This window comes from Hyposmocoma kahamanoa, unplaced genomic scaffold (assembly GCF_003589595.1).
Source record: "Hyposmocoma kahamanoa isolate Upper Pololo Valley unplaced genomic scaffold, ASM358959v1 76, whole genome shotgun sequence".
In the NCBI taxonomy this organism is placed as follows: Eukaryota; Metazoa; Arthropoda; class Insecta; order Lepidoptera; family Cosmopterigidae; genus Hyposmocoma; species Hyposmocoma kahamanoa.
In genome coordinates this window covers 8,947,913-8,975,569 of record NW_020653900.1, presented here as the reverse complement: position 1 = coordinate 8,975,569, position 27,657 = coordinate 8,947,913, and the positions used below count along the sequence as shown (strand labels likewise).

The 27,657-nt window shown below is 36.7% G+C and overlaps 1 protein-coding gene across 1 annotated transcript in view; it reads right to left on the bottom strand.

Annotated features, from left to right (window-relative positions):
- Positions 1-2,925: 2,925 nt before the first annotated feature.
- The window catches only part of LOC113232368 (DNA-directed RNA polymerase I subunit RPA2), a 33,837-nt gene continuing 9,105 nt past the window's right edge, over positions 2,926-27,657 (bottom strand). The window contains exons 7-20 of the mRNA XM_026467050.1: positions 26,214-26,369; positions 25,797-25,963; positions 22,774-22,921; positions 21,997-22,057; positions 20,933-21,132; positions 18,703-18,856; positions 17,230-17,320; positions 14,078-14,273; positions 13,535-13,749; positions 11,361-11,499; positions 8,909-9,115; positions 7,646-7,849; positions 6,200-6,364; positions 2,926-3,425 (exon numbers count right to left, since the gene is read on the bottom strand). Of these exons, the coding sequence (XP_026322835.1) occupies positions 3,222-3,425; positions 6,200-6,364; positions 7,646-7,849; positions 8,909-9,115; positions 11,361-11,499; positions 13,535-13,749; positions 14,078-14,273; positions 17,230-17,320; positions 18,703-18,856; positions 20,933-21,132; positions 21,997-22,057; positions 22,774-22,921; positions 25,797-25,963; positions 26,214-26,369 (2,307 nt within the window). The 3' untranslated portion in view covers positions 2,926-3,221. The remainder of the gene's footprint in view (positions 3,426-6,199; positions 6,365-7,645; positions 7,850-8,908; positions 9,116-11,360; positions 11,500-13,534; positions 13,750-14,077; positions 14,274-17,229; positions 17,321-18,702; positions 18,857-20,932; positions 21,133-21,996; positions 22,058-22,773; positions 22,922-25,796; positions 25,964-26,213; positions 26,370-27,657) is intronic.

Here is a 27,657-nt window from a genome sequence, read left to right as displayed (position 1 = left end):
CCGGTATAGGGTGTTAAAAATATCAATTAATTACTTATAATTCTTGATTGCCGGAAATAGTACTGCATTGCTAAAACTACCGGTATAGGGTGTTAAAAATATCAATTAATTACTTATAATTCTTGATTGCCGGAAATAGTACTGCATTGCTAAAACTACTCACCTGGGAATGTAAAAATTGCAGTAGATTCGTAACTTTTCACCTACGTAAAGATTTTTAAATAAGCTACAATCAATGTTTTAACGATTAGGGATATTGTAGATGATACTTTTACTATCCTACAATTAGACATGCGCAAAACAGTGCCTGGAAAGTAATACAATACAAATATTCTTTATTGCTCACTGGGACAAATACAAAATTATACAAAAAATAAAAAGACAGGTACAACAGGTGGCCTTATTGCTATATAGCAATCTCTTCCAGGCAACCTTCGGGTGACGGGAAACACTGTGAGATAGTAATTAATTGAGGGCGCAACAGAATACGTATTTAAAACATATATTGCACACAAATGAAAAACGAAGAAGAATAATAAAAATAGTGTAAAACAGATATCCAAATGATAGTAATAAATAAACAAAATACTTAAAAATAAATAAATAACAGAAAATACATATGCTTGCTCAAAATGCAAGTAGGATTATATTAAACGTATAATGTAATATCACATTCATCATCGTCATCATTTCAGCCGAAAGACATCCACTGGTAAACATAGGTCTCCCATAAAGAATGCCGCAACCATATGATTACAATATCACATTACATTCCTGTAAAAGTAATATTTCACTGTGATATCACTATTATCCACAATATTACAGACTAAAAATGAGATGTGTTATAAGCAATACCTTGGCATCGTACATCACTCCAGTGTTGCTAGGGACCTTGAGTCGAAAATTACGTTTCATTACATTTTTGCTACATTTTTATTTTTTTTTAATCAAAATTTCTAACTGTTAAAAGGTACATAACTAACAGTAAATTGGCTGATTTAATTTTGTTTGCGCTTTCTCAAAGTTACCTTTATTGTCTAATTAGGATGCGTTCATAAACTATCTAGGCTTTACAATAACAAATATGGTTAAATTTTAGATTATTCACTGTTAGAAGTATTTACGTAGCCTTTATAATTATTGTAACGGAAATGAATAATATCGTACTTCAATAATTATTAAATAAAATGTAATATATTCGGTATAGTGTCGGGTGATGTTATGAGTGATGCTTCATTTTCCAAAATGATATGTGATCTCACATTACGCTGTCACGTGATATCACAATTATAATATTACTCGCATTATTTACACATCTCTACCTACGATGCATTAAAACTATTAACATCTAATCTGAAATTCGAAAAAGTTAATTAACTAACATATTTGGTGGTTTTAATCATTCTATGTCAGTCCTTACTTATTTGGAACACCTTATTCCGACCATTGATCATTAAACAGAATATTAAATTCTGAACCAAATTATGTAAATAGCTTTTTTCGTCAAAATTTTGTGTTCGTGATCAAGTGGACGAAAGTTGCGTTTCATGATATGTACATTTGTACACCGCCGTTATTCACATGAATATTGTTATATTAACTTTGTGACGTAAAATAAATGTGAATTTTAGAAGATTCCTTTTATCGATCTTTCTGTTTTAATAACTTGTTTTTATTTTTTTAAAGTATACGAAAATTTCGACAGGTTCGCAATTTTCGTATACTTGGTCCAAATTTAATTTGAATACGAATTTCATCATGATCCATAGCTTGAGTTCACCCACTGCGGGGTGTAGGTGTATGCTTATCTGCATGAAGTTGCTTCCGAGAATAAATTTTGAGTGCAGTATGTTAACGAAATTGTTTTATAACGTCATTTGTATCTATCTATTTAATATCTATCTTGAGTGTTTATTCTTTTAAAAATATAACATTCTTTGTTAAGTAGCCAAGCATTAAGTATTTTAGTAATGTATTACATTTGTATGTATGTATTACAATTGTATTAAAACCATTTGATTGAGTGATTGTTGTTGAAGTTGAATACTTTTTACATGCAGTTACAAACGGAAACAGCAGTAATTTACGTCCTTTTTTTATTAACATGGATTTCCTTAAAGTAACGCCTGAATGTTATAAATTATTTAAAGTATACATAGTTACCTCAGCTTGTTACTAACGGCACAAATAAATTTGATAGTGATTGGCCATTGTTTTTTACTATAATGTAACTGTATACAGTTTGTATCTGTAAGTATGCTTCAGCACATTTAATGATCCATGTCCAAAATGTAAACAAAGGGGATAACCGGGCAAAAAATGCATTTTAAATGGTAGTTTTCTATTTCTGTCGATTACAATCGGAACAACAATTCACATTTTGAAATATATATTTTGAAATATGTATTTCATGCGTTATTTCGTTTAATACAGTAATTATAATAAACGCCTATTTTTAAGATCGTCAATAATTTTATGGCACTGGTAACACAATCGGGATCACGAACATTTTTTGTGCCGCCATTTTGTTGTCATTGATATCATTCGTGTTTCGTTTCTCGAACTAAGGATGTTTTCTTGTCTCTGTAGTGCGTTTTTATAATTATTTTGGACATCTTGACCTCTCCTATGTAAAGTATCATATGTCAAAATTGCCAAGTTTACAGGGGAGCGTTTCAAAGATCTGAATTCACTGAAAGGTGATTATCTAATAGATCATCTAACCTGTGTTATAACACTGAATGTGAGTGACGAGTTTTGCCGAATGAAACTGAGAAATGCTAAAGTCACGTGTTATGCTCATTTCAGTGAATGCAGAACTTTAAAACGCTCCCTTGTAAACTTGGCAATTTCGACATACGATACTTTACGTAGGAGGGGTCGATCTACTTCTGATTTATACTATAGTACCAAACGAGAGCTGTAGTCGAGTATGATATGGTACAGCTGCTACAAGCCTTAGGGCCAGCGCAAATAGGCTGACCGCAAGGCAGTGATGTAATATTTTCAGCTATTACCGTTGAAATAAGGCATAAATTTCAATGCTCTTAAGACGCAGAGAGAAATGCCCCGCGATGCTCAGAGGTCGGTCGGACGGGTGCGTTGCTCTTAGAGTACATTTAAGACAACATCAGAATCACAACCACAATTTATAATGCATCAAGGAAATACATATACCTATATATACCTACAATTTATTCTTAGTAATTACAACATAAACTTTAACAAGAGATCTCCTTCTGCGAACAATTGATCTTAACATTTATGTTGACTGCAGCGAGCTGCGTCACAAAGAACTTAAATATGTACGGGATGGCGATGCAGACGAGGTCGCCTTCGCGGCAGAGCCGACACGTCTCCGTTATGCCTTCCGTCTTGCCTGTGATCGGGCCGAGCAGCGTACCGCATTTCGTGCAGATTATTGCCTGTGGAATCCTTTGAAATTAATTCATTTTTGTATTTTAAATATCATGCGCCAATCCGGGAACTGTGGAAGTCGAGAGAAGTGGCCTTTGCACACGGTAATAAAAAAAAAAACACACGTATCCCTTTTTATATTTTAACCATTATTTATACCAGTTAAACAAAATTTAAGTTTTTTAAAAAAAGAAGTCTCAATTGACGTCTCAATTTAAGGCGATTCACTTGAGGAGAAGCGGGAAATACTGTTTTACTAGATCTAATGGTTTAGGTGTTTACTATTAAACATCGAGTATATAGCCAGAAATAGAGACGAAATAAGGGCCATCCATCCTGCCAGGGATTAGACTTATTACTCGTATCACTAGCCTCATATCACTTTAAACATCAACTGGCGTTTGCGCTGAAATCGCAAATTAGAAAGCTGAAATAATACAGCGCCAACAACTGACTTGTGTGTACGTGTTCGTATATTCCAAAAGTATTCTGTATTTATTATAATAAATATAATATCTAACAATGGGGCCCGTTCCATTCGGTGATGTGGGAAAAACAGCAAAATATCTAATTACAAAAATATTACGCGGTGGTATATGGATTCTCCTCTGACATACAACCTCTGGAGTTCCTCAGGGCTCCCATCTTGGTATCTTCTTCTATTCTTTTTAATATATTTGTAAATGACATCCCTGATATTTTTAAATTCTCAACACATTATTATATGCTGATGATCTTAAGTTAGTTAAGATTCAGTAAATGATATTCCTTTACTACAAAGTGACCTTGGTAAGTTAAGCTTTTGGTGCAAGTCTAATGGCATGTTTTCCCATCAGCTTAAACTTTGGAAGGAACTTTTTTAACTGAAATGGACTGTGCGTGATAATTGATAAAAAGCTTACTTTTAAACCGCATATTGATTCAACTGTTAATAAAGCGTCCAGGATGCTTCGTATTAAGAAACAGTAAAATCTTTCGCAGCATTCGAGCGAAAATACTTATTTACAACGGCTTAGTTAGGAGTATACTAGAATATGGAAGCGTGGTTTGGCGACCCCACTATGCTGTTAACTCTTTACATTTAGAACGGGTGCAAAAGCGCTTTTTATGGCACATGTCATTCTCTGTGGGTCTTGCAAAAAAATTTAAATCGTACAACAGGAGACTTGCGCATTTCAAAATAACGTCTCTCTCGAAGCGCAGAGAACTTTTAGATATGGTTTTCCTATATAAGATTGACTGCCCACTATTGCTTGCTAATTTAAATTTTAAGATGCCTGCCAGACTTCCGAGATCTCATGTAAGGCTTTTTCACCCGCCTCGTCGTAGAACGGTACTGGCTTGTAACTCCCCTGTAGCTCGCATGTCTAATCTATATAATGACTGCTCCAAACATGTTTATTGACTCGCGGCTAGGTTTTAGAAACAAAATTCTTACTTTTCTTGGTTCGACCAGATAACATGGTTAAGTATTTGTTGCGTTTTGTATTCTGCTTAAAAATATATATATCTTTTTAAGTTAGTTTCGTGGTCTTAAAATTGTTTTTGTTATTTTTTGTTTCCTCTTCTTTTTCCTTTTAATTTATACACACATGTTTATTTTTGCTTGAGATGCTCGCCTATAAATGGTTACGCAATTAGATTAGTTTGTGAAATGTATTACTTACTCTAGAATTATTGTAGTAACTGTTGGTGTGCCTAATAAATAAATAAATAAATAAATAAATAAATACAAAACAAACGGAAGCACATTTCATGGGTAATTAAATATTAAATACGTAATTTTTCAATTTTCGTCCATTATAGCAAAGCTCAAGTTAAACTGGTATGTTTGAAGTGAAACAATTGACGACACCCGTCAGTTGTATCGAATTCGGGCTAGCTAATCGGAGCGCAGTTGTCACCACCGTAATGATTTGGCAGAATAGTTTTCGTACTAATTAAATGACATTTCGTCTCTATTTCTGGTTATAATATAGTGGATGCTTTTAAATAACGGTCTTACAAAAAATATACGATACACCAAAGGATATTGTTTAAAGAATGTGCTATGTGTTACACGAGAGGATGATTATTAATTAATAGGACTTCAGTTGAAAATCAGAATTTAGCAGGTTCTCTGCGGTACTTAAAGAGAAATATCGCCGTGTAAAAATTATATACAAAGTTAGATATTTTATTATTAAATAATCGTTGAGATTTTATTTCAGCCTGTTTTCAGGGTTTTATAAGATCGGATGAAGTACAACCATCATGTAATAAACTAGCACATTCTATAGACGATTTCCTTAGGTGTATTGCATATTATAAGACCAATATTTAACAGTAAATACCTAAACCATTTGATCTAGCATAGATCTATGTGACTCGCCTTTAATTCGATTTTTCACACAAACTCGGATCAACAGTTATACCGAACCTTACGAGAAGATAATCTCAGTATAGAGTACTACAAAAAACACCTCGCACAACAAAAGTTCGTGGAATTAGATCCATTCGCCAAGTTTTATTGGAATCGGTTAACGGAATATGAGCGAAACCGGAGTCATCTCCTAGTTGGCCACCCTTAGAGGTGGAATATTTTCTTCAAATTTAACCACCCTTAGAGGTGGAATATTTTCTTCAAATTTAAATGGGACCAGGTACCCTCTTTCCAACAAAAAAGAATCGTCAAAATCGGTTCACAAGTCGCGTATCATACATACAAACAAAATACAGTCGACTTGAGAACCTCCTCCTTTTTTTAAAGTCAGTTAACTAGTTTGTGCAAAAGTGTACCGACCTCGCTCTTATCCGAGCAATGGAACAGCCTATCCTGCAGCAGGAAGGCGGCTCCGTGCGAGATAAGCGCATCGCGCTCCATCTCTCCCAGACGGACACCGCCGCCGCGGCGTCGCCCCTTCACGGGCTGGCGGGTTAGCGCGTCTACTGCGCCGGTTGTTCGAACCTACAGGCAATAAAACAGTGTACGGCCTGAGTGCCCGCGCTTTTTTTGGTACGACACAAAATGGCGGGTTTTAATAGTCATTTTTTACACGAATTAATTTTTAGTTTATGTGTATTACGTTGTACGTTTCTTGATTATTTGTTATCATTGAGCTGATGGCTCTGAAGCCAATGCTTTATAAATAAATAAATAATAATAGTGCCCGCTCTATCGAGCGTCCGGCGGGGCGTGTGTCGTTCATGTTCAACACGTGCATACGCGTAGTGGTGTCCTGAGTGCAGGCCGAGAGGCGCGGGACCAGCAGCGGGTAGGGTTGCACATTACGATTCGATTTTTATGCAAATCGATTCAAGTGTATACGATCTAGTGATTTTTTGAATTGATTCATTTCAATGCGAATTTTAAGTAAATCGATTCAACATTAGGGCGAAACGAGTCGTCTAGATCATACTCATAATTTAAACAAAACAATTTTTTCTGAACCCCTGTTTTTTAATGAAATGAAAACCAGTTTGGTAATATCTAAGTGAGTCTTACAATATTTGGTGATTGTCGCTACTTCTGTGTAATCTAAACGTCTTTTCTCATTGGCTAGTATCACTATAAATGAAAGTCGTAACCGACTGAAGCCAAAAAAGCTGTCAAAAGTTTTTTAATCGAAATTAATTTTGAAACGATTTTTATGAGATCGATTCAGAAGCCTATCGATCCATTACGATCCAAAACAAAAAATCGTGCATCCCTAGCAGTGGGTTTCGAGCGGGGCGTCACACACGTGTTCAAACTAGTTTGTGTTTTGTTTTGTTGCGGTGATACACTCACAAGAGTGTATAGTAAGCGTGGTATAGTAAAAAAGACAGAAATACAGAATAAGCCTGACATATGGTTATCTTTTCATTCTCTGTATAAGTATAGAATAGTTGAAGCGATCTTAATGTTTGAAATAATTTAGAAAACTCTCCAAACTACTTTCTTTGCTTGATAATGTAACATGGACCTTGACTCACAATAATATTTCTTTTTAATATTTATAATTAATTTATAACATTTATTATAATAAATATTTAGAATTAATTACCCAAAAATTTTCTTCTAAATACATATCATAATATCGCGTAAAGCTAACAAATTCATCAGGATCAAGAATTGTGTTCTAAACCAGAACACAGCAATTCTTACAGTTTGGCAGCAGAAATAGGTATGGCCCTCTGTACTGGAGTCATAGTCTCACCTATTTGGTACTTTTGTATTGTTATTAATTTGTATTTCAGTCCAACGTACCTGCCACTTGTCAGAGACCATATGCCTCAGCCTCTGGTAATGAATAACACCAAAGAAGATATCCGCCGTCATTTCCCTTCCGTCTACTCCACTGTACATTCGCTCTGTGCCGTAGTAATTGTACCCTCCCGCTTCGAGTAATCGGCCGAAATAGTTGATAGCTGTATCCTTCTCGTTGAAACGGAAAGGAGTTGCATCGTGGACCTGTTTTTGTATACAAAATGTGTAAATTAATGAAAACAAATAAATTCAAAGTTGATTCTTTTTTCTTGACACACTCATAGCCCCGCACTAGGAAAACCCTGTATCGCGGGTGAGATGGACACACACATAGACTACCACAAATTACACCCAAACTCACGAGATAAATAAATGTAGGGCATACAAATATTGCTCCCGGCCTGGGAATCGAGCCCGGGACCCCTGTGTGGCAGTCCGGCATGGTAACCGTTCGGCCACGGAGGTAGTTATGTATTTATTTATTTATTTATTTAAAACCCATTAACAGTTCACAAACCATGTACGATAATTTGGAGTAAAATTCCCCAATTTTACTCCAAATTATTATTGAGGCGATGCCAAATTAGAGTAAAGTGTGCCCATGAGCTCCATCAGCTCATCCCGCCCGCCCCCTTTTACCAGAGATCCAGACGTACGGCGGGATATCATCCTTACTTGGTCGATATTCCCTTCAGGCGAACTATGCGCTTTTCATCATCTTTTATTATGCACACAGCCCAGGAATTCCCTGTCTGCGTCTGTATTTCCGAATTCATACAACCCGGATATCTTTAAGGTGCGACTGAATAGGCATCTTCTGGTCAAGCTCGTTCCATCGTACATCCTATCTTTGCTCCAGAGCTAGGTAGTGGTCAAGAGCAAGGCCATTTCATTTAAAAAAATCTTTATCTGTCGCCAAAAAAGTTTGTATGGCAGCCATGACTGGCGTGAGATGTCGCTGTATTAATTCTAATATTGATTTTATTAGATATCATGATGTTTTACTATCATGATATTCATTTATTGTTTGTGAAATTATTTAACTAGACTATTATAATTATTAATACAAAATCTAACGCAAATAAAAATCCCTTCGATCTGATAGTTTCTAACTGAAAAGGTTAGTAAGAAAAATAAAAACAATTAAGCGTTTTGTTTCCTTTCTAAACAAACCTGTCATCGTAGCAACACATTTTATTACGGGAAAAAATATTGTAACACCTGTGAAAAAAGATATATGTGTTCCCAGTAGATCATACTCACATGTCCATGTAAGCTGGCTGCCTTTCCGGCCATGCACTCGATCATCATGGCGATAGTCATACGGGAGGGGAAGCCGTGGGGATTGAACAGAATATCCGGGATGAGACCAGATTCCGTGAACGGGAGGTCCTCCGCTGCCCACTTCTGGGAGCAAATTCCCTTTTGACCAGCGCGGGATGCGAACTTGTCACCTACTGTTGGGTTACGCTGGAAGAGAAAGCACCATTAAATATTTGTATACATACAATAATTGTATGACATTGTTACTACATCTACTAAACTACTAATGTAAAATGATCAATCCTAATGCTTCATTTGTAAGTAGAATTTTAATGTGTTTCAGCTTGTAACAACTTTTTCTAAACCGACTTCAAAAAAAGGAGGAGGTTCTTCTCATTCGACTGTATTTTTATGTATGTTACGCGATAACTCCGGTAAATGTCTATTATTTGTTAACCGATTTTGATGATTCTTTGTTTGCTGGATAAAGGTTACTTCAGTATTGGTACCATTTATATTTGAAGAAAATATTCCAGCTCTAAGAGTGGCAAACTAGGGGATGAATCCGGTTTCACGCACTATCCAGTAACCGATTTCCATAAAACTTGGCAAATAGATGTAATTCCACGAACTTTTGAGGTCGGTTTATATAGTACTCTCTCAGTAGAGATTATTTATTAAGTGTTTCATACAAAAAATATTTTTCCAAAATAAATTTACTAACGACGACCTCGGTGGCCTAGCGGCATTGTGGACGCTAGATAAAGAGGGCCCGGGTTTGATTGCCTGTAGGTCTATTGAGAATGGAACTTTTCTAAATTGATAGTCTGGGTGTTCTGGGTAGTGACCCGGACTGAATTCCGCTACTCTGGCATTCATGGTGCCAGGAATTCCCTAGTTTAAGACCAGGTAATAGGGGTGGTTGTCTGGCACCATTGCCATTGACCACTTTACAATTTCTTTTTAATTCACAATGTCTTCTGATCTATGAACTATCTTCTGAACATTGAACCAGCTCAGGCAAGATGCAATCTTTGACGCGTTAAAGTAACGTCCACCTTTGTCCCGCCTTCTGAGTCTTCCTCCCGGATGGCCACGGCCGATCCGGAAGTCTTTAAATAGGCTTCGAACTCAGATTGGCCGGAGTCAGGGCAACTTCTACAAGTGGGGATTTTCGGATAGTTTTCTTTTTTAAATAATACCTGACGAGACGAACAAATCGTGCGCCTGTTGGTAAGCGACACGACTATCCATAACCGTTACAGTGCCACTCAGAGTTTTAAATCGCAAAGATCTTAGGGCACTGCCACTGTGTCCGACACCCTGAGACATAAGTCGACAAGTTCCAAAGTTCCATGTGCCTGTAGTTTCACCAACACTCTTACCCCTCCAAACCAGAACGCAGTAATAATCACATTACTGCTTGGCGGCAGAAATAGGTAAGGTAGGTAGGTTCTGGACGAACTCTACATAAGGAGCTCTACTGCTACTAAAACCTAACCTGGAAACCTGTTCTAACCTGGGGATCTACTCGCGTTCTCCAATGTACGTCCGACCGAAACAATTACTGTCACTTATGTAATATAAAACTGGCGAAGCGCATCTTCTACTCTGAACTTGAGGAGGGTAGACTGAAGCCTGGTGGTCAAATCCTCGGGTATTAAGATGTTCAGAAGCGACATATGACAAGATGCAACGTCTAGCCATCTCAATGGAAAGATTTGGCAGCACTGTGCACTGAATGGCAAGGGATTGTGAAGAGGCAAGTTCACGAGTTGAGAGAAGAGCGGGGTAAAGCTGAAGTCGACGCGAAAAGTGACGTAATAACCCACCCTCCGCTATTTACTAGAAGTCGTTGCCATGACCGAACACGGTCAGAAGTATAGATAGACTCGACCAAATTAAAAAACGGCATCAAGTATGACCCTTCAGTCGCATCGTGCTTCTTTTAATTTGGTCGAGTATTAGTTATTTGACAGTACCGGACCCGGATTGTTCGTACGGTGTGATTGAAACGATGGCCCACCTCACATCGTACCTTGCGTGCCCTAAGACCTATCCACTTGAGGATTTAATGGCGGCTACTAGCGACGCGGCCGGTGAGCATGAGTTCTGGGCCACAATAGTATAGTGTATGCCATAGGTTCTCAAACTTTTTGGCTCACCGCCCACTTTGGCATGATAAAAAAGTTTCAACGCTCATCACAAAAAAATCACAAGGAAAAATTATGTATGTATGTAGAGTAGTTTATATAGATAATTCAGGTTTTGTTTTCAAATGCAGTACACCCCTTGCTTCCGAGGCCCTTACCGTAGGACTCTTCTGCGCCCAAGTCCTACGGTAGGGACCACGTTGGGAAACTGGTGTATGCCATCGATACGATAAGAAGAGAAATAACCCATGGCTATGTTAATTTGCTGTCAAGTATGTTAGTTTTTGTGTGTTATATACCTGTATTCTCAGCATGACGCAAGCCTTCTTCGGCACTCTCGTAGAAAAGTCTCCACACAACCTGACGCTGTCCACAAATACCTCTTCTTTCCCGTGGAATCGATTAACAACAAACTGACTCTTCTCGCCATCGTAGTAGCTGAAATACGTGATCGTCATTATCATCTGCCTGAACATCTGACCCGTTTAAAGACGGGCTCGAAAGCTAATTTGAATAATAGTTTATCGATTGTTACAAGGCGATATGTTTTAACATTATGTAGTTTAAAAGCATCGACGTGGGCTCAAGTCCCACCGGATCGACGAAATATTTCTGTGTTCGATCTTTGTATTCATTAGCATAACAAAACTAGTAGAGTTATTTCTCGAAAAATCTTAATAAATATATTTGTCGAAAATCGACATCTGCATCAGTTGTCATACCTGTAAAGGTATCGACCGCGGTGAGGTTATTCAAATGTCTCTCACTAGATGTCACTAGCGGTGACGATTGTCGAAAGTCTGTACAAAGATCATCGAGTATATAACTAGAATAGAAACGAAATGTCATTTCATTTGTTTGAAAACTACTCTGCCAAATCATTACTGCGTTCCGATTGGCCAGCCCGAATTCGAAACAATTGACGGGTGTCGTCAATTGTTTCATTTCAAATCGACCAGTTTAACTTGAGCGTTGCTATAATGGACGTTAATTGAAAAATTACATATTTAATTACCGATGAAACGTGTTACCGTTTGTTTTGTAATTGGATGTTTTGCTGTTTTTTCCACACCACCGAATGGAACAGCCCCCCATAATTAGAGATATTATCTTTATTAGAATAAATACAGGATATTGTTGGAATATACGGAGACGTACACATAGGTCGCTGTCGGCGCTGTACTATTTCAGTTTTCTAATTTGTAATTTCAGTGCAAACGAGAGTTGATATTTAAAAGTGATATAAGGCCCAATTGCCTGATGAGTTGCCAGGGATGGATGGCCCTTATTTCGTCTCTATTTCTGGTTATACACATACGCGACGAAACAGGTCGAAGGTAACAAAAACACATAAGAGAATTTCGACTGCTCGGTAACTTAGTTGGTAAAGAGCAATGCTACGATGCAGCGTGGATGTAGGTTTCGGTTCCACCGGGTCGACAAAATTTGTCTGTGTGTTTTAACTTTGTATCCGTCATCGTAACAAAACTGTGCAGTTACTTCACAAAAAAAAATCTCAATAAATTATGTAATTATGTTTATTTTGGAAGCACTTATAGACACGGAATCGCATTAAACCGAGAAAAAGCTTTATATCAATGTAATAAGAGCGAAAACGACGTTATTTGTTTCATTTTTTTTATAGTACCAAGTAACGGGACGAACAAGTCGTGCGCCTGGTAGTAAGCGACACGTCAACTAAACTTAACAACTCAACGCATTCATTTTATTTCTGGCAACACTATCCTCCCTTTCACCCGCTCCCCGCTACCTCAAAAGACGAGTCACGAGTTTAAAAACTTAAGACAACCAGTGTACGCGAGTGATATTTAAAATAATCCATAAAAACTCTTTCAATACAATTAAAACCCGCTTAAAATCATATTCGCAATACCAAAAGTATAGACATTGTTGTGAGTCAAAAACAAAACCGTGATATTTATTATAATAAACTCAATGCTGGATGTGCAAGGTGCCTTCACGAGATAAGTCATGGCCCCTCCAAGTACAATACAAAAAACCAAGACCGTAGCAAGTGGAAAGCTGTGGTGTTATGTCTACACATATAGCAAGCAGTAGAGCTCCTTGTGAAAGAGTTCGCCCAGCGAAGTACTGCCACTTTACCAATGTCTGCCGTCAAGCAGTAAAGTGAGCGTTACTGCGTTCCGGTTAGGAAGGGTAAGAGTGTTGGTGAAATTACAGGCACGTGGGACTTGTCAACTTATAACTTATCTCAGGGTGACGGGCGCAGTGGCAGTGTCCATAAGATCTTTGTGATTTAAAGCTCTGAATGGCACTGCAACTGTTATGGATAGGCGTGTCGCTTACCACCAGGCGCATGACTTGTTCGTCCTGCCACTTGGTATCATAATAAAAAAAAAATTCTTTAAATTAACACCGAACCTGTTCTTGACAAATTTTAAATTACTATACAGTTATATGAAATTTTACTTCAAAATCAAACTGATCTTACCAATAAAAAGGATCTTCTGGTTGTATCCTAGCGCCTACAGAGGGCAATCCATCGTCATCGATGTACCGACTTAATTCTGCCTTCGAATTGTCTCTACAAAAGTACGAAGACGCGTGTTTCAGTTCTATGAAATCCGCTTTATAAACCGAGCCGGCAGCAAATCCGCGATCGTAAGAGGATTTGTTTATTATCATCGCGTCTTCCATGTCGTAGCCCTGAAAAGAAAAAAAATCTAAACGTGTTAATGTGTCAGGCAACCATATCAATGAACGAATTCCCTATACAATGACTATCAGAGCAACGTTCTTTGGATTTAGTATCAGCTGGTATACGATGAGCTGAGAAACCTACCAAACAACCAATTAACTTGAAACCATACGGCCTTCAAAACACGGTTTTTCACAAGCCGACATAATCTCAACTCTCCCCTCACACACCACCATATGACAGTGAGATCTTCTTACATTGGTAGTGCAGTGCGCCAGAACCCGGCATTTCTTTCAAGCTAGGATTTTATTATTTATTAAAGCATGTCTCACTTACCGTATAAGAAATAACAGCAACAATAGCATTGGTCCCCATAGGATAGTCGTCCAAACCAATATTATCATAGTGCGTAGGTCTGAATAACGGCGTGGCTGGCGTCTGTAACCGGTATAACTTGGTCTCGGCGTTCGTACGCCACGTTTGGATCGGCGTGCCCATCGTTTGTTTACCCATTTGACATTGGTACATGTTTCTGGAATAACGTTTAGAAATAAGATAGTAAGTAGACTTTGTTTGTAATAAACAAAGCATGTTGATTAAGATGCAATCATCGAGTATATAACCAGAAATAGAGACGAAAGTGTTTTAAATTTGTTTGAAAACTATTCTGCCAAATCATTACTGTGACAACTACGCTCCAATTGGCCAGCCCGAATTCGAAACAATTGACGGGTGTTGTCAATTGTTTCACTTCAAATCGACCAGTTAATTTGAGCTTTGCTATAATGGAAAGAAATTGCAAAATTACATATTTAATATTTCATTACCGATGAAGTTTGATTTTGTTTGTTTTGTAATTAGATGTTTTGCTGTTTTTTCCCATACCACGGAATGAAACAGTACGCCATTGTTAGAGATATTATCTTTATTACAATAAATGCAGAATATTTTTAGAATATACGGAGTCGTACACACAGGGCAGTTGTAGGCCTTCAGTGCAAATGAGAGTTGATATATCGACTCATCCGTAGTACAAAGACCTATGTGCAAGACTGCTTATTCTCAGGACATCGTACATTTCGTTCGCTGTTCTTAACTGTGGATATCAGATCGACCGATGATGGATTTTATATTTCCGAAACGAAATAATTCATAAAATTCTTAAAACACCTAGAGCTAGGTCTTATTTTGAATAACGAAATTATGTATTTATCCCGTTTTCGTTGTATAATCACATTGGACTCTGTTCTTCGGATAAGTCGATATATAAGTGATGTATCACTGATGAGTTACCAGGAATGTATGGCCCTTGTCTCTATTTCTGGTTATACTCGATGGATGCAGTCAAACGTTTGGGGCCAGTTCAGTGGAGATGTCACGTGTATTTTGTAAATAAGCCCTTGTCATTCTTGCGATATTTTACTTTATCATTAATCCATAAGATTTGATACTACCTCAGCTCGAATTCATATTTTTCCCGTTGTAATACGGTTCATTTTGCTGGGGTCGAGCGGCTGGGACACTGGCTTTATTTCAGAATTTCTTTTTTTACCAACGAAATTAAAGCCATTTGAAAAATGTATATCTTATACTACATAGGGCGCACTATAAGTTTCCGGAACTGGCCACTTATATAAACAATATTTAAAAAGTAATTACAACATTTGAAAATGGAACTCTTTGGTTTGTAGAATATAGTTTGTTTCATCTGACTGTCACTTGCTTTTACATTGTGCCGTCATTTTAGAAATTGGTTGTCTACATCACCATGGATTTAACTCGTGAAAATTTTCGTAGTATGATTTTCTACGACTTTAAGTGTAAATTAACAGCTCTGCGGTATTGCGCTCGGCTTCAAACTGCGTTTCAGCGATTGTTACGGAGGAGTGGCATAAATGTTTTCAAAATTGGTTCATTCGTATGAAAAAGTGCATTAACGCTAACGGAGAATATTTTGAGAAACAATAAATTTATTAGGAATGAAACTATTTTTCCGGATTTAAATCGCGTATATTTGTTTTTTCAAACAAAGCGACGTTTCGGGCCCTTTACAGGTCCCATGGTCACGGTTGACTCATTCGAAACGTCGGTTTGTTTGAAAAAACAAATATACGCGATTTAAATCCGGAAAAATAGTTTCATTCCTATGTATAACAATCGCGAAAACCTAAGAAATAAATTTATTTCTGACCATTTATAGTATTTTTTTTTATTCATTCCGAAAACTTACAGTGCGCCCCAAGTATACGTGTTCTATTTAGTTCAGTTGATATAAACAATTGTTATATTTATAGTACCTATTGAATACTTCGGTTTTCTTGTAAAATTTTCAGGTAAGTTTCTATTTTTTTCTATCGTAAAAATCTTTAGAAATCGTGTTTTCACATCGTATGGCGTATATCCTCAATTTTTTCTATATATTTTTGCTAAAGTGATTCATTCAACGCTTTCGCTGGTATGCGGAATCAACCAAAGCCGTTTGAGGTTGTATGATAAAATATTAATATTTTTTCTTTTTAATTTTTTTTGTTTGTATTTGTTTTGTAATTACTTATTTATGTTTCACGTCTAAATGTTTTGATTATATTTTTTTTCCCTTTTTTCCTTTTATGGTGTCACTTGTGGTGAACAAATAAATGTACTTTCTTTCTTTCTTTCATATTTATCACCTTGTTTTTTAAGTAATTAATTAACTATGTTGCTACATTCACAAGTTTTCAACGTATAATGGTAAAATACTTACCAGCAACCCTACTTAAAAAATAATTAGTAATGGAAATGGCCCTTCAAATACCAGGAAACACGGGAATATTTTCTAGATAGGGAATTGAGCCTCGCTTTTGTGTAAGGGTTAAAGCAAGTGACAATAATGCTAATACGAGGAATCATTCGAAACAACTCTGAGAATAGTCATCAAAATCATTAAATACACGGGTGTTAAATACAAAGGCACGCGACATTACCACTCAAAACTGTGCCTATGTGATGGATTAATTCGCTGCACCTTACTTAACGCCTAAAATGCTCAGCTTTAGTTATTCTCAAAATAACAATACGATCGGCATCGGATTTGAAATTAGAAAAAAGTCATTTTTAACCGACTTCAAAAAAGGAAGAGGTTCTCAATTCGACTGTTTTTCTTATTTACGCGATAACTTTTGTGAACCGATATTGACGATTCTTTTTTTTTTTGTTGGAAAGAGGGTACCTCAGTATTGGTCACATTTAAATTTGAAGAAAATGATGTGTTAATTAAGCGGGCCAACAAGGGGATGAATCCGGTTTTGCGCACTTTTCGGTAACCGATTTCAACAAAACTTAGCAAAAAGATGTAACTCCACGAACTTTCGAGGTCGGTTTTTTAGTACTCTGTACTGAGATTATACAATGTCTTATTTACCATAGTATAATAAGACAAGTAGTGTAGCTTCCTGTTTGGCGTGTTGGCATTGGTATTGAAATATTATGGATATCATAAGAGCCCTTACCTAGGAGACTGGTTACAATCAGGCATGGGAATTAATTGCGCAAGGTTGCTCATGAACGCAGATTTAGATAATTCCAGATGGGTTGTTTTACCTGAAACATTTTATTTTTATTTTATTTTATTCGGAACAACAACAGATTTACATTGAATATTTTTTAGGTAAATCTAGTTAGCGCCAATTACATTTGTTCATATTTTTATTTTCAAATATAACTTATGGTAAAAGTAAGTTAAAAGTTAATATCTCAAAAAAAAAACACAAAAGTACCTACAATAATAAGCACAGCAAAAAAGGTAAAGCGATGTGAGATATGAAAACACTTAGAGCGACCATTAAAATACTTAGAGCGATTACACACGGAGACTTTTAGCAGCGATACAAACGCGATGCAGTAGCGATGCAAACGCGGTACAAACGCGACGAAATAGCGATGCACGTTTTAAATTAATTAACTAATTTACTTATTTAAAGTATTTATTAATTTCACTTTTAAATTTACAATTAACAAAACAAAATAATGTGCATAAATCTATAGATATTATCGTAAATAATGATTCAACATAAGCGACTGCATCGACGTAGTCGCGCGTTTGCATCGATGCAGTCGCTCATAAATCGCAAGTGTAGCGATACAAACGTTTGCATGGCTGCTGAAAGTCGCCGTGTGTAACCACTCTTAGATTCACGAAACATCTCGAATTAAAACAAGTTGTAGTCGGCAAATTTTGTAACCTTCTGAAAAGACTGGATTGTTCTCTTTTCAAGCTGTAATATGATAAAACTTGGAACAATTCACATTTTGCAATATATGTTTTTACTTAATTTCGTTTAACGCAATAATTATTATAAAAGAGTATGTTTATGGTCATAAATAATTTTATCACACTGTTAACATAATCGGGACCAAAAACATTTTTTGTGCCGCCATTTTGTCGTGACATAGATGTCATTAGTGCTTTTTTCTCACTGGGTTTTGGTTTGGAAGGGTAAGGGTGCTGGTGAAGTTACGGGCACATGGGACTTGTGAACTTATGTCTCACGGTGACGGGCGCAGTGGTAGTGTTAAAAATCTTTGCGATTTAAAGCTCTGAGTAGCACTGCAACTGTTATGGATAGGCGTGTCGCTTACTACCAGGTGCACGACTTGTTCGCCCCGTCACTTGGAATTAAAAAAGAAATTGGTCTTTAAATTTTTGTTTATTGTTAACATTTAGTTATAGATATTAAAATGTATAAAATAGGAACCAACCTCCTTTTCCAATTCTGTTAAAAATAGAAGGTTTAGCACATCTGCATTCACACTTTAACAATGACATTTTGGATACCTAATTACGAGTCATACTATAGTTGTATAAGCGTAAAAAGATAAACTTATTTCGAGCTAATTAAAATAACGTTTATAAACGTGGTAAGAATATTGGTAAGCGTTTTCAACAAAAACATTGTAAACTTGAAATAATTGATTTTTAATACCTTTGTAAATCTCAGTATTGGTAACAGCTATATCTAGATAGAGCTGCTCCATTGTCCCAATTAACTCTAGTTGTCCCGTAGATAGATTGATCACTGGTCGCATCATGCGCGCCTCTGTCGTGAATAGGAATACGCCTGCGTATTGAGCGCATATCTGTAAATGATTTATTAATCAACGATTATACAGTGAGTTTATTTAAATGTAAGCTAGGTAATTTTGAACCCTGAAAAGGTGACGCTATTGGTTCTTTGTAGATACCATTGTTCGTGTTGCCAATAGTACGCCTCATTTAGAAGAGATAAATGTGTAATAAGTTTATTGGTAACGATACAAGCTAGATGAGAATAATAATAATATAAAGCACACACTTATAAGCCCGCCCTAGGGAAACCCTGTATCGCGGGTGTCATGGATATACACATAGACAATCACAAATTACACCCAAACTCACCATAAAAATAAATGTAGGTCATACGAGTATTTCCACCAGCCCGGGAATCGAACCCGGGACCTCTGCGTGGAAGCCTAGCAGCAGGTAACCGTTCGGCAACGGTGACAATTAAAGTTACTGTGTATATCTTAAGTTATTGTTACGTTGTTAAGCCGGATTTACATTTGTCTGACGTGTCATGTCATGACGCGTCAGAACGGTATCTGTTTCATACATTTAATATTGTTAGATTTGTGTTATTGTGTCGCAATTTGACGTGACGGCTTATGTTGTGTGTATCCGATATCGTACACGACACGACACGTCAGACAAATGTAAATCCGGCTTTAGATGTCTATTAATTACGGACACTCTTAAAACACAGCAACTTTTTTTAACCTTTTTGGTTATTTTTAATTTTATCTTGCTTTTTCCGATTTATCTTTTTTTTTGCTTGTTGACCTTTAGATAATTTCTCCCTCTAATCTTAATTTAAAAATCAGTCTTTTTTTCGGTTTTATACATATCAGTAAATAATTCTTTGTGTCATGTACACATAAACTAAGTCAATTGTAATGAGTTGACCAAAAATTTTGCCATTAGTTAAGTTTAATAAACAAATAAGATTATTCTTTCAAAATGTATAATGTCTAAAGTTTTAATTTTGTAATTCATGAAAAATTACCAATATGCATGAAAATAGGTGAAACCGTTAGGCTACCACGGTTCAAATTAAACTTTAATTAAGTTCAGTGCATTTCAAGTACATTCATCTCTTGGACAGAGCTTTTTGAGAAATTTATAATAAATTAAATTGAAATTATTTATTCATATTTACTTGGGATATTTTTGTCAATAATTGGAAACACGTTGTTATTTTCAAAATGGATACTGTTGTCTTGCATATTCAATAATCTCCTTACAGAGTGTTAAAAAAACCGACCTCAAAAGTCACTCACTACCTACTTTCCCACCCTTAGAGGTGGAATATTTTCTTAAAATATAATGGGACCACTACTGAGGCACTCTCATTCAGACAAAAAAGAATCATCAAAATCGATAACATACATACAAAAAAAAAACAATTTTTTTGAAGTCGGTTAAAAACCTATTAATTACAATTCCAAAAAATCTTAATTATTTAATCTTCAAACACATATCTAGTAAGCGATACCTCTGAATCATGTTACACGGTTAAGGGGCTAAATAATCCTCGCGACTTTTAAAGTGGAATATCAATAATATTTATTAAGCAATAACTGAAACCATCGAGTATAAATAACCAGAAATAGAGGCGAAATGTCATTTAATTTGTTTGAAAACTATTCTGCCATATCATTACTGTGACAACTGCGCTCCGATTGGCTAGCCCGAGTTCGAAACAATTGACGGGTCAACTGTTTCACTTCTTATCGATCAGTTAACTTGAGCTTTGCTATAATGGACGAAAATCGCTAAATTACATATTTAACATTTAATTACGATAAAATTTGATTCAGTTACTTTTGTAATTAGATATTTTGCTGTTTTTCCCACACCACCGAATAGAACAGCACGGCATTGTTAGAGATATTATCTTTATTACAATAAATACAGAATATTTTTTGGAATATTGGAGACGTACACACAGGTCAGTAGTTGGCCTGTTTATATTTCAGTGCAAACGGGAGTTGATATTTATAAGAGCTGTATCGCCTAATGTGTTACTATGAATATATGGCCCTTATTCGTCTCTATTTCTGGTTATATACTCGATGACTGAACCAGAACTCGGTCATTTGTCATTGAACTGAACTCACCTGTTTCTTAGGGATAACGACAATTTCTGTTGTAATAGGCACTTCCTCTCCTTTGATCTTGAGCGTCCTAAGGTAAGCCGCAGACTTATCGACAGTGTCCGCAGCTAGATACCCAACAAGTCGTCCGTCTATAAACACTGGGTAGTTGTATTCGTCCTGCGAGAGGGGGGTGTGGGTGACGGAACTTATTGGTTCCATTCCTGAGGCAAATAAAAAGAGACATGCAGTCATATGCAGTACAGTACTAGTTTTTAGAATTCTAGCTTTAGTACGGTAACTTTAGCTGACGTTACCTGCTTTGTATAAAAATTTATTAAGAAGCCAAAAGTCCAGTTACTATACTTTAACAATAATAATAATAATAATTTACTTTATTTCGGACAAATATCTATATTGTGTTAGTTAAGTTTTTTTAATATAATATCAAGTGACGGAATGAACAAGTCGTGCGCGTGATGGTAAGCTACACGCCTGTCCATAACAGTTGCAATGTCACTCACGAGCTTTAAATCGCAAAGATATGAGACACTGCCACTGCGCCCGACACATTGAGACATAAGTTGATAAGTCCCATGTGGCTATAATTTCACCAGCACCCTTACCCTTCCAAACCGGAACGCAGTAATGCTCGTATTACTACTTGGCGGAATAATAGATAAGATGGCAGTACTTCCCTAGACAAACTCTTTCACAAGGAGCTCTACTGCTACTAACAAGTGATACAAAAATCGAACAACACAAAGAAAAATTCCTACGATCGGACTTTGCTCTAACCAGCGTTTGTTGCCATGCCGGGGCTATCGCTCTTACCAACTGAGTTAACAGATCGAGTTAGCGATCTTACGAATTTTTATGTCTTTTTTACAGATATTGGGTTTAAAGGGTTTCTTTGCCGTCAGCGCCATATGTTAGAAACTTCTAAAGGTCTTAACGAGAAGTTGGCTTACAATGGTGACTCTTTGAAGTACACTGTTTTGTATCGGGTTTTTCAATTTATGTTCTTAAGATATAAGTCGATGAGTCGAGACAATTTAGAGATGTATGTAAGTTTCAGGTTTACATACCACATCGTTCAAGCACAGATGGTAAATTTTCCAGATGCTTCGCGTCAGGTGGTTCGGTGACCTGCAATTAAAATGTTAAGCACTACCAATTGACCTTCGTGAAACTATTTTGCAATTGCAAATAAAAGCGTAAATGTTTCCCAAAGAGAAATTTGACATTATCAATTGTTTATGCTGAATCAGGCGAGTCTCATAAGAATCACATAATAGAATAGAATAAGCCTTATTGCACACAAAATAAAACCAGTGACAATACAAAACATAGTTAAAGGTACAATCAGCGGTCTTATCGCTAGACAGCGATCTCTTCCAGGCAACCTTACAAATTATTACGGAGTAATAGAAGAAGGGCAGTTAATGGTGCACAAGGCAGCTAAACGGTGTATAAATTCAACAGAATACACTCTTAAACTAAATTCATAAAACGTACTATATAACACACATTACATATTGCCACATACATCGCGTTTTGCGGGACGAGGGAAGGGAAATATCTATGGAGAATTATGATTAGCTGAAAAGGAGTCTTCTTTTTTTATTATACCAAGTGGCGGGATGAACAAGTATGCACATCTGAGGAGCAATGCCGCTGCCGCGTTACCCTGAGACATAAGTCGCCAAATCCCATGTGCCTGTAATTCCACCAGCACTGTTACCCTTCAAAACCCAAAACGCAGTAATGGGCACATTACTGCTTATGCTACCCTCTACTGCCACTAAAATTCCCTCTCGCACTGAAAAGCTGATCTTAGGGTGTAGTTAAGCAGGAGAATTTACCTGAGCAGAACTGGTAAGATGATTGAGCAGCCCGCAAGGCGCTCCGTCGGGTGTGTGCACAGGGCAGACGAAGCCCCAAGCATCGGGAAGTAATTGACGGGCTTCCGTAGTACGCATTTCCATGAAGAACGATCCGCGATGAATTGCCCTGTTTCCAGAAGAGAAGAGATTTGTTAGTGAACCTAGAGTCAATGGCTTAGCGGTGGCAACCGTAATGTGCCGTGGGCAATGCGGGCCTGCCTGCAGCTCCGGTACTTATTTATTTATTTATTTATTTATCTTATTTATTTACTTATCTGGAAAATAGGGAGGGTTCTGTACGTGCACCCGGGGCGGCTCACCTAAGGCACTAGCTTTTTGAGAACCGGATGAAGTCCGTGCAAACGGGCTGATCTGGAGTCAGTGCTGATTTGCTTGCACAGGTTATACTGCCCTTCCTGTATAACCAACTGTGTGTAGTGTGTAGAAAAGATATGGGACTGTTCCCAGATCAGTTCATGTAACGCAATGTAGTTACGCACCGCAGCACCACAGTCGTTCTGATTTATATGTAATACAATGCAATGTCGACGCAACGTCCATGTGGCATCGCTCTAACATGGTTGAAGTGTTATTACGCACCAACACCGATCGTTTTCTAAGCTTTCGTATAAGTTTTCTAGATATCTTTTTACCTTATACTGAAAAAATTGTGTTTCTTCCAAAAGTATTGTAAGCAACAAAGAATGGCGTCAGCATACTTCTAAAGAAGGATGGCGACATCCTATGTATTTTGTGACCCCGTGTTTTTGACGACGTGCGTTAAAGATACCTACGAGTATCAATACTTGTGATTCATTATCATAGCACCAAAAAAGCTAATTCAGTACAGCCTGTACGAGATGGGGTTACAAAGCTGATATAGGTTATGTTTATAAAATTGTCCTGTATTTAGCAAATGTTTGTCCGTAGTAGCAGAAAACAACAAGATTTCAGTTTGTTCCCAAAATAATAAAGAACTTGTTGAATATTCTCAAACCTGCCAAACTCTGCCACATTTAATAAAACATGATAACGTTTTAAGGAGGTTCTGCCGCAACGAAAATGAATAAAAATTAAATCTGCCTAAATGGCAGAAATCTGCTACAAATGGTCACACTGTTCACAATGTGACATTGACATTGGCAAGAGGCTCAATGTCGTACTCAGTTTTAAATCCCCCTATCTGAATTCGGTCTTTTCTGGAGAGGCTATCGCAATACTTGAAACCATTTTATTGAGTCCCATAAAATTAATAAATGTTTGGTTTTCTCAGACTCACTAAGCTGCCTCCAAGACATTATTAAGCTACCGTTTCATTCCAAAGACAATTTCTCTATCACCCTCCAAATTAAGGAAGCTCTGTACCGATGTCACTGTGCGGGAATTGAGGTAACTCTGGCCTGGATTCCCGGTCACAGTGGGATCAGTGGCAACGAAGCAGTAGACGCCTTTGCAAAGGATGCGACAAGAATTGGCGTATGCAAATATCATAAGTGCTTTCCCAGAGATCTGCTCGCCATGACCAAACCCCAAATGCTAGCCTCCTGGTCGAACCTATGGCAGGAATCACGACAAACTGTCGGTAGACGCTATGGTAACCTCTAACCAAATCTACCCACTAAACCCTGGTTTTTTAAACGTCGCGATTTGCCTAAAAACGTCACTTCCACCATTATACGTTTGCGCTTAGGCCATGTTTGCACACCTGTATTTTTGCGTAAAATCAGAGTCCGAGATCACTCTCTGTGCGAGTGCGGCCTAGAAGAGGGTACATTGGAACACATTTTTTTCAATTGCCCTAATATTGCTGTTCCACTTTATAACTTACTTCTTCCAAAATTCCCCCGCCCCATTAACATAAATAACCTCTTAACTTTAGTGTTCTTCCCCCATATTGTTACTCTATGTAAATTTATCCACTTAAATAACATATACATATTTATAAACACATGTTTGTGCTGTCTTTTGTTTTAGATTCTCAACTGTGTACTCCCGTGGACCAACTCTTAAACACCGGTTAATGTCCTATTAGAGCTCAGCGTATTTTTTTCTGTTTTGTTTTTTTTTCTTTCAACCGTGACATTGGCAAAATCATCATTTCTCATAATGATGGAGCCATAAAAATAAAAAGTGAAGTGAAGTAGCTAAAACGTTCCTTTGCTAACTTTCTTATATCATTTAAATATAGTATAAACGTTTTTTCACATTGTGTTTTATTTTTTACTCTATGTTATTACTGTTTAATTGATTAGGTATTTTATAGCTATGTTTTATGTGTGTACAATAAAATAACCAATATTTTAGGTAAGTAAATATTCAATCATGCTTAAAATGAAACCTATGGTCGAAGTGAGTCTAATGCGTTATGTTATTGCATTTATTCTAAAATATAGTATTTTACAATTTCTTTATTCCGGATTTATAAAACCATCCAAAAATATATTGATAACTAGGCATAAACTGAAACGTAAAATTATACTAGCAAAGTTCATGAACGTCTCTTCGTTGATATTTTTTTTTATATTGGGTCAGCTTTCGCCATTCTTCTTTCGTACATGTCATTAACCGTCATACTGGCTAAATTCACTCAGTCTCAGAAAACATTGTCGCTATTGGTTAACATGATCAGGCGAGCTGCTAGTGGTAGGTAATGACCGCCTTTGCTTGCACGCAATAAGAATCCTTAAGGTGGCAAAGGCGTCAATTGTGCCCATAATACATACAATGTTACATGTTTTTGCGAGAATTATGGCCGATCTGCCATATACAAAGCAAACTTTTATTATTATTATTTTAAGGTCACGATATTTTAAGACGAGGTTTTACCCATCATTAACTATTACTACTACGGCTCTCTTCAACATTAAGCATGCTGACAATATCCTATATAAAACATCTAGTAAGGACGCGGTGCTGATGCTTACTAACAAATGGGTTGCTAGTCTAAAATGTCTTACAGGCATTAAATCCCATTAAAAAGGTAACCCATTTTGTATACTCACTTAAAATGCGACATATACCGCATCCTATTGATGTTCTCTGCGACAATTGTGAGCCCCTTGTACTGAGCGAGGTTTACATTGTTGGAGGGGACGTTGCCTGTAGCTAGGAATGTCTCCATCTTCTGTTCCAGACTGCCTGCCATGCGCAGTATTTGTTGGAGCTCTTTCTGTTGAAAATAAAGACATAGTGATGATGAAATATACAAGATGACAGGTAGAACGTGATAATTATTTAAAAAGGCATACGAGTAGCTGATATCTAATCCGAATATGTAATGCGATCAGCTGAGTTAGGTTCTTGCCGTTTTGAGCTGTCTGTTACAAGATTAAGTTGTCAATTCGTTTATGTAGACGATTCTGTGTAATTAGATTAGTAAACATACCAATCTTAAAAGAAAACCCAAAAGAAAATCTAACCGTAGACATAACAAGTCGTTTGCCCGCTCGCGCCCTTTTCATAATGTTCGCCTTCACAATATACAGCAACATCTGTAGTCGTTCCTTCAACACCTGGAGGTAGAGATGTCCACCTACCAGCAGTTCTTGTACCATTACTGCGTCGGCGCCTTCTACCTGCATCATAAAAAATAACTATGATTATGAATACAAAGATCGAACTCACAGAAAAGTAAAATCACTTTTCATCACACTAGCTCGTAAATAGTGTCATGATATGCAGGCAAAGTCGGCCTTAATGTCCTAAATTACGCCCATGGGGATTTTCATTGCTTAATTGCATTGCACTTATACGTCACGATTAAGGCTTGAACAGTCGCGAATGACTGACGATTTGACCTCAAAGCAGTAGTAACAATTTCATGCGCCATCTATCGACCACTCGCCTGTACTTACACAAAGTCAAATAAAGATAACTTGTAAATTAGAATACAGACGAGTCATAAGTGTTTTTTTGCAATCTATACCTACGTTGTTGTTCCCTCGGAGACATTCGAGAATAAACCATCGTAAAAATAAACATTACATAATATTTTAGGGTCAAAATCGTAATACCATAAATAGTGAAAGTATTAGGTAAATCGTGCAATGATTCGATTGTTACATCTTACCAATTGACAACTAATACTGCTATTTTCAATTATAAAGGAGAAGTAAAAAAGAGTAGTAACATTAAAACTAATACTTTTATTTTAAATACATTTAACAAACGTCAATATTTACTAATTAATTATGTGTCATTGAAAGTATAACTTTTATGTATTATTTATTCAATTTGTTTTATACAATACGTAAGATTAATAATAATTAAAAAAATAAAAATGATTACGACCAATACGACTAATTTGTTTTTAACTTCTGGAAATTCCACCAATAAAAGTACACAGTACAGTATAACGTTACGTACTTAGCGCGAGGTTAAATAAATATACTATCAAATAGGTACTTTATTAACTAAATTGTTAACATTAAAAAGCGTCAAAATCTAAATAGCGAGAACAAATAGTTTATTAATTATTATTATTATAATTTTTTTCTGAGTGTTCGATCTTTGTATAAATGATTACAACAAACTAGTGGAATAATTTCACAAAAAATAATTGAATATCAATTCATTAAAAATTAAAAATACAGTGAATAGCGACATCTCTCGCCAGGACTAGTAGCTGTAAAGGTACTAACTGGGTGATAAATCTTTCATAGATTTCTCATAGATGGTGCTACGACTAAAAAGTCGTTGAAAAACCAAATACAAAGACACGACGCAAGCACATAGAAGAATTCGTTGGGTCCGTTGGTTCGTTCCGTGGCTTAGTTGGTATAGCGTCTGGCACGGTATGCAAGAAGACGTCGGTTCGAATCCGACCGGATCGAAGGAATTTTTTCTGAGTGTTCGATCTTTGTA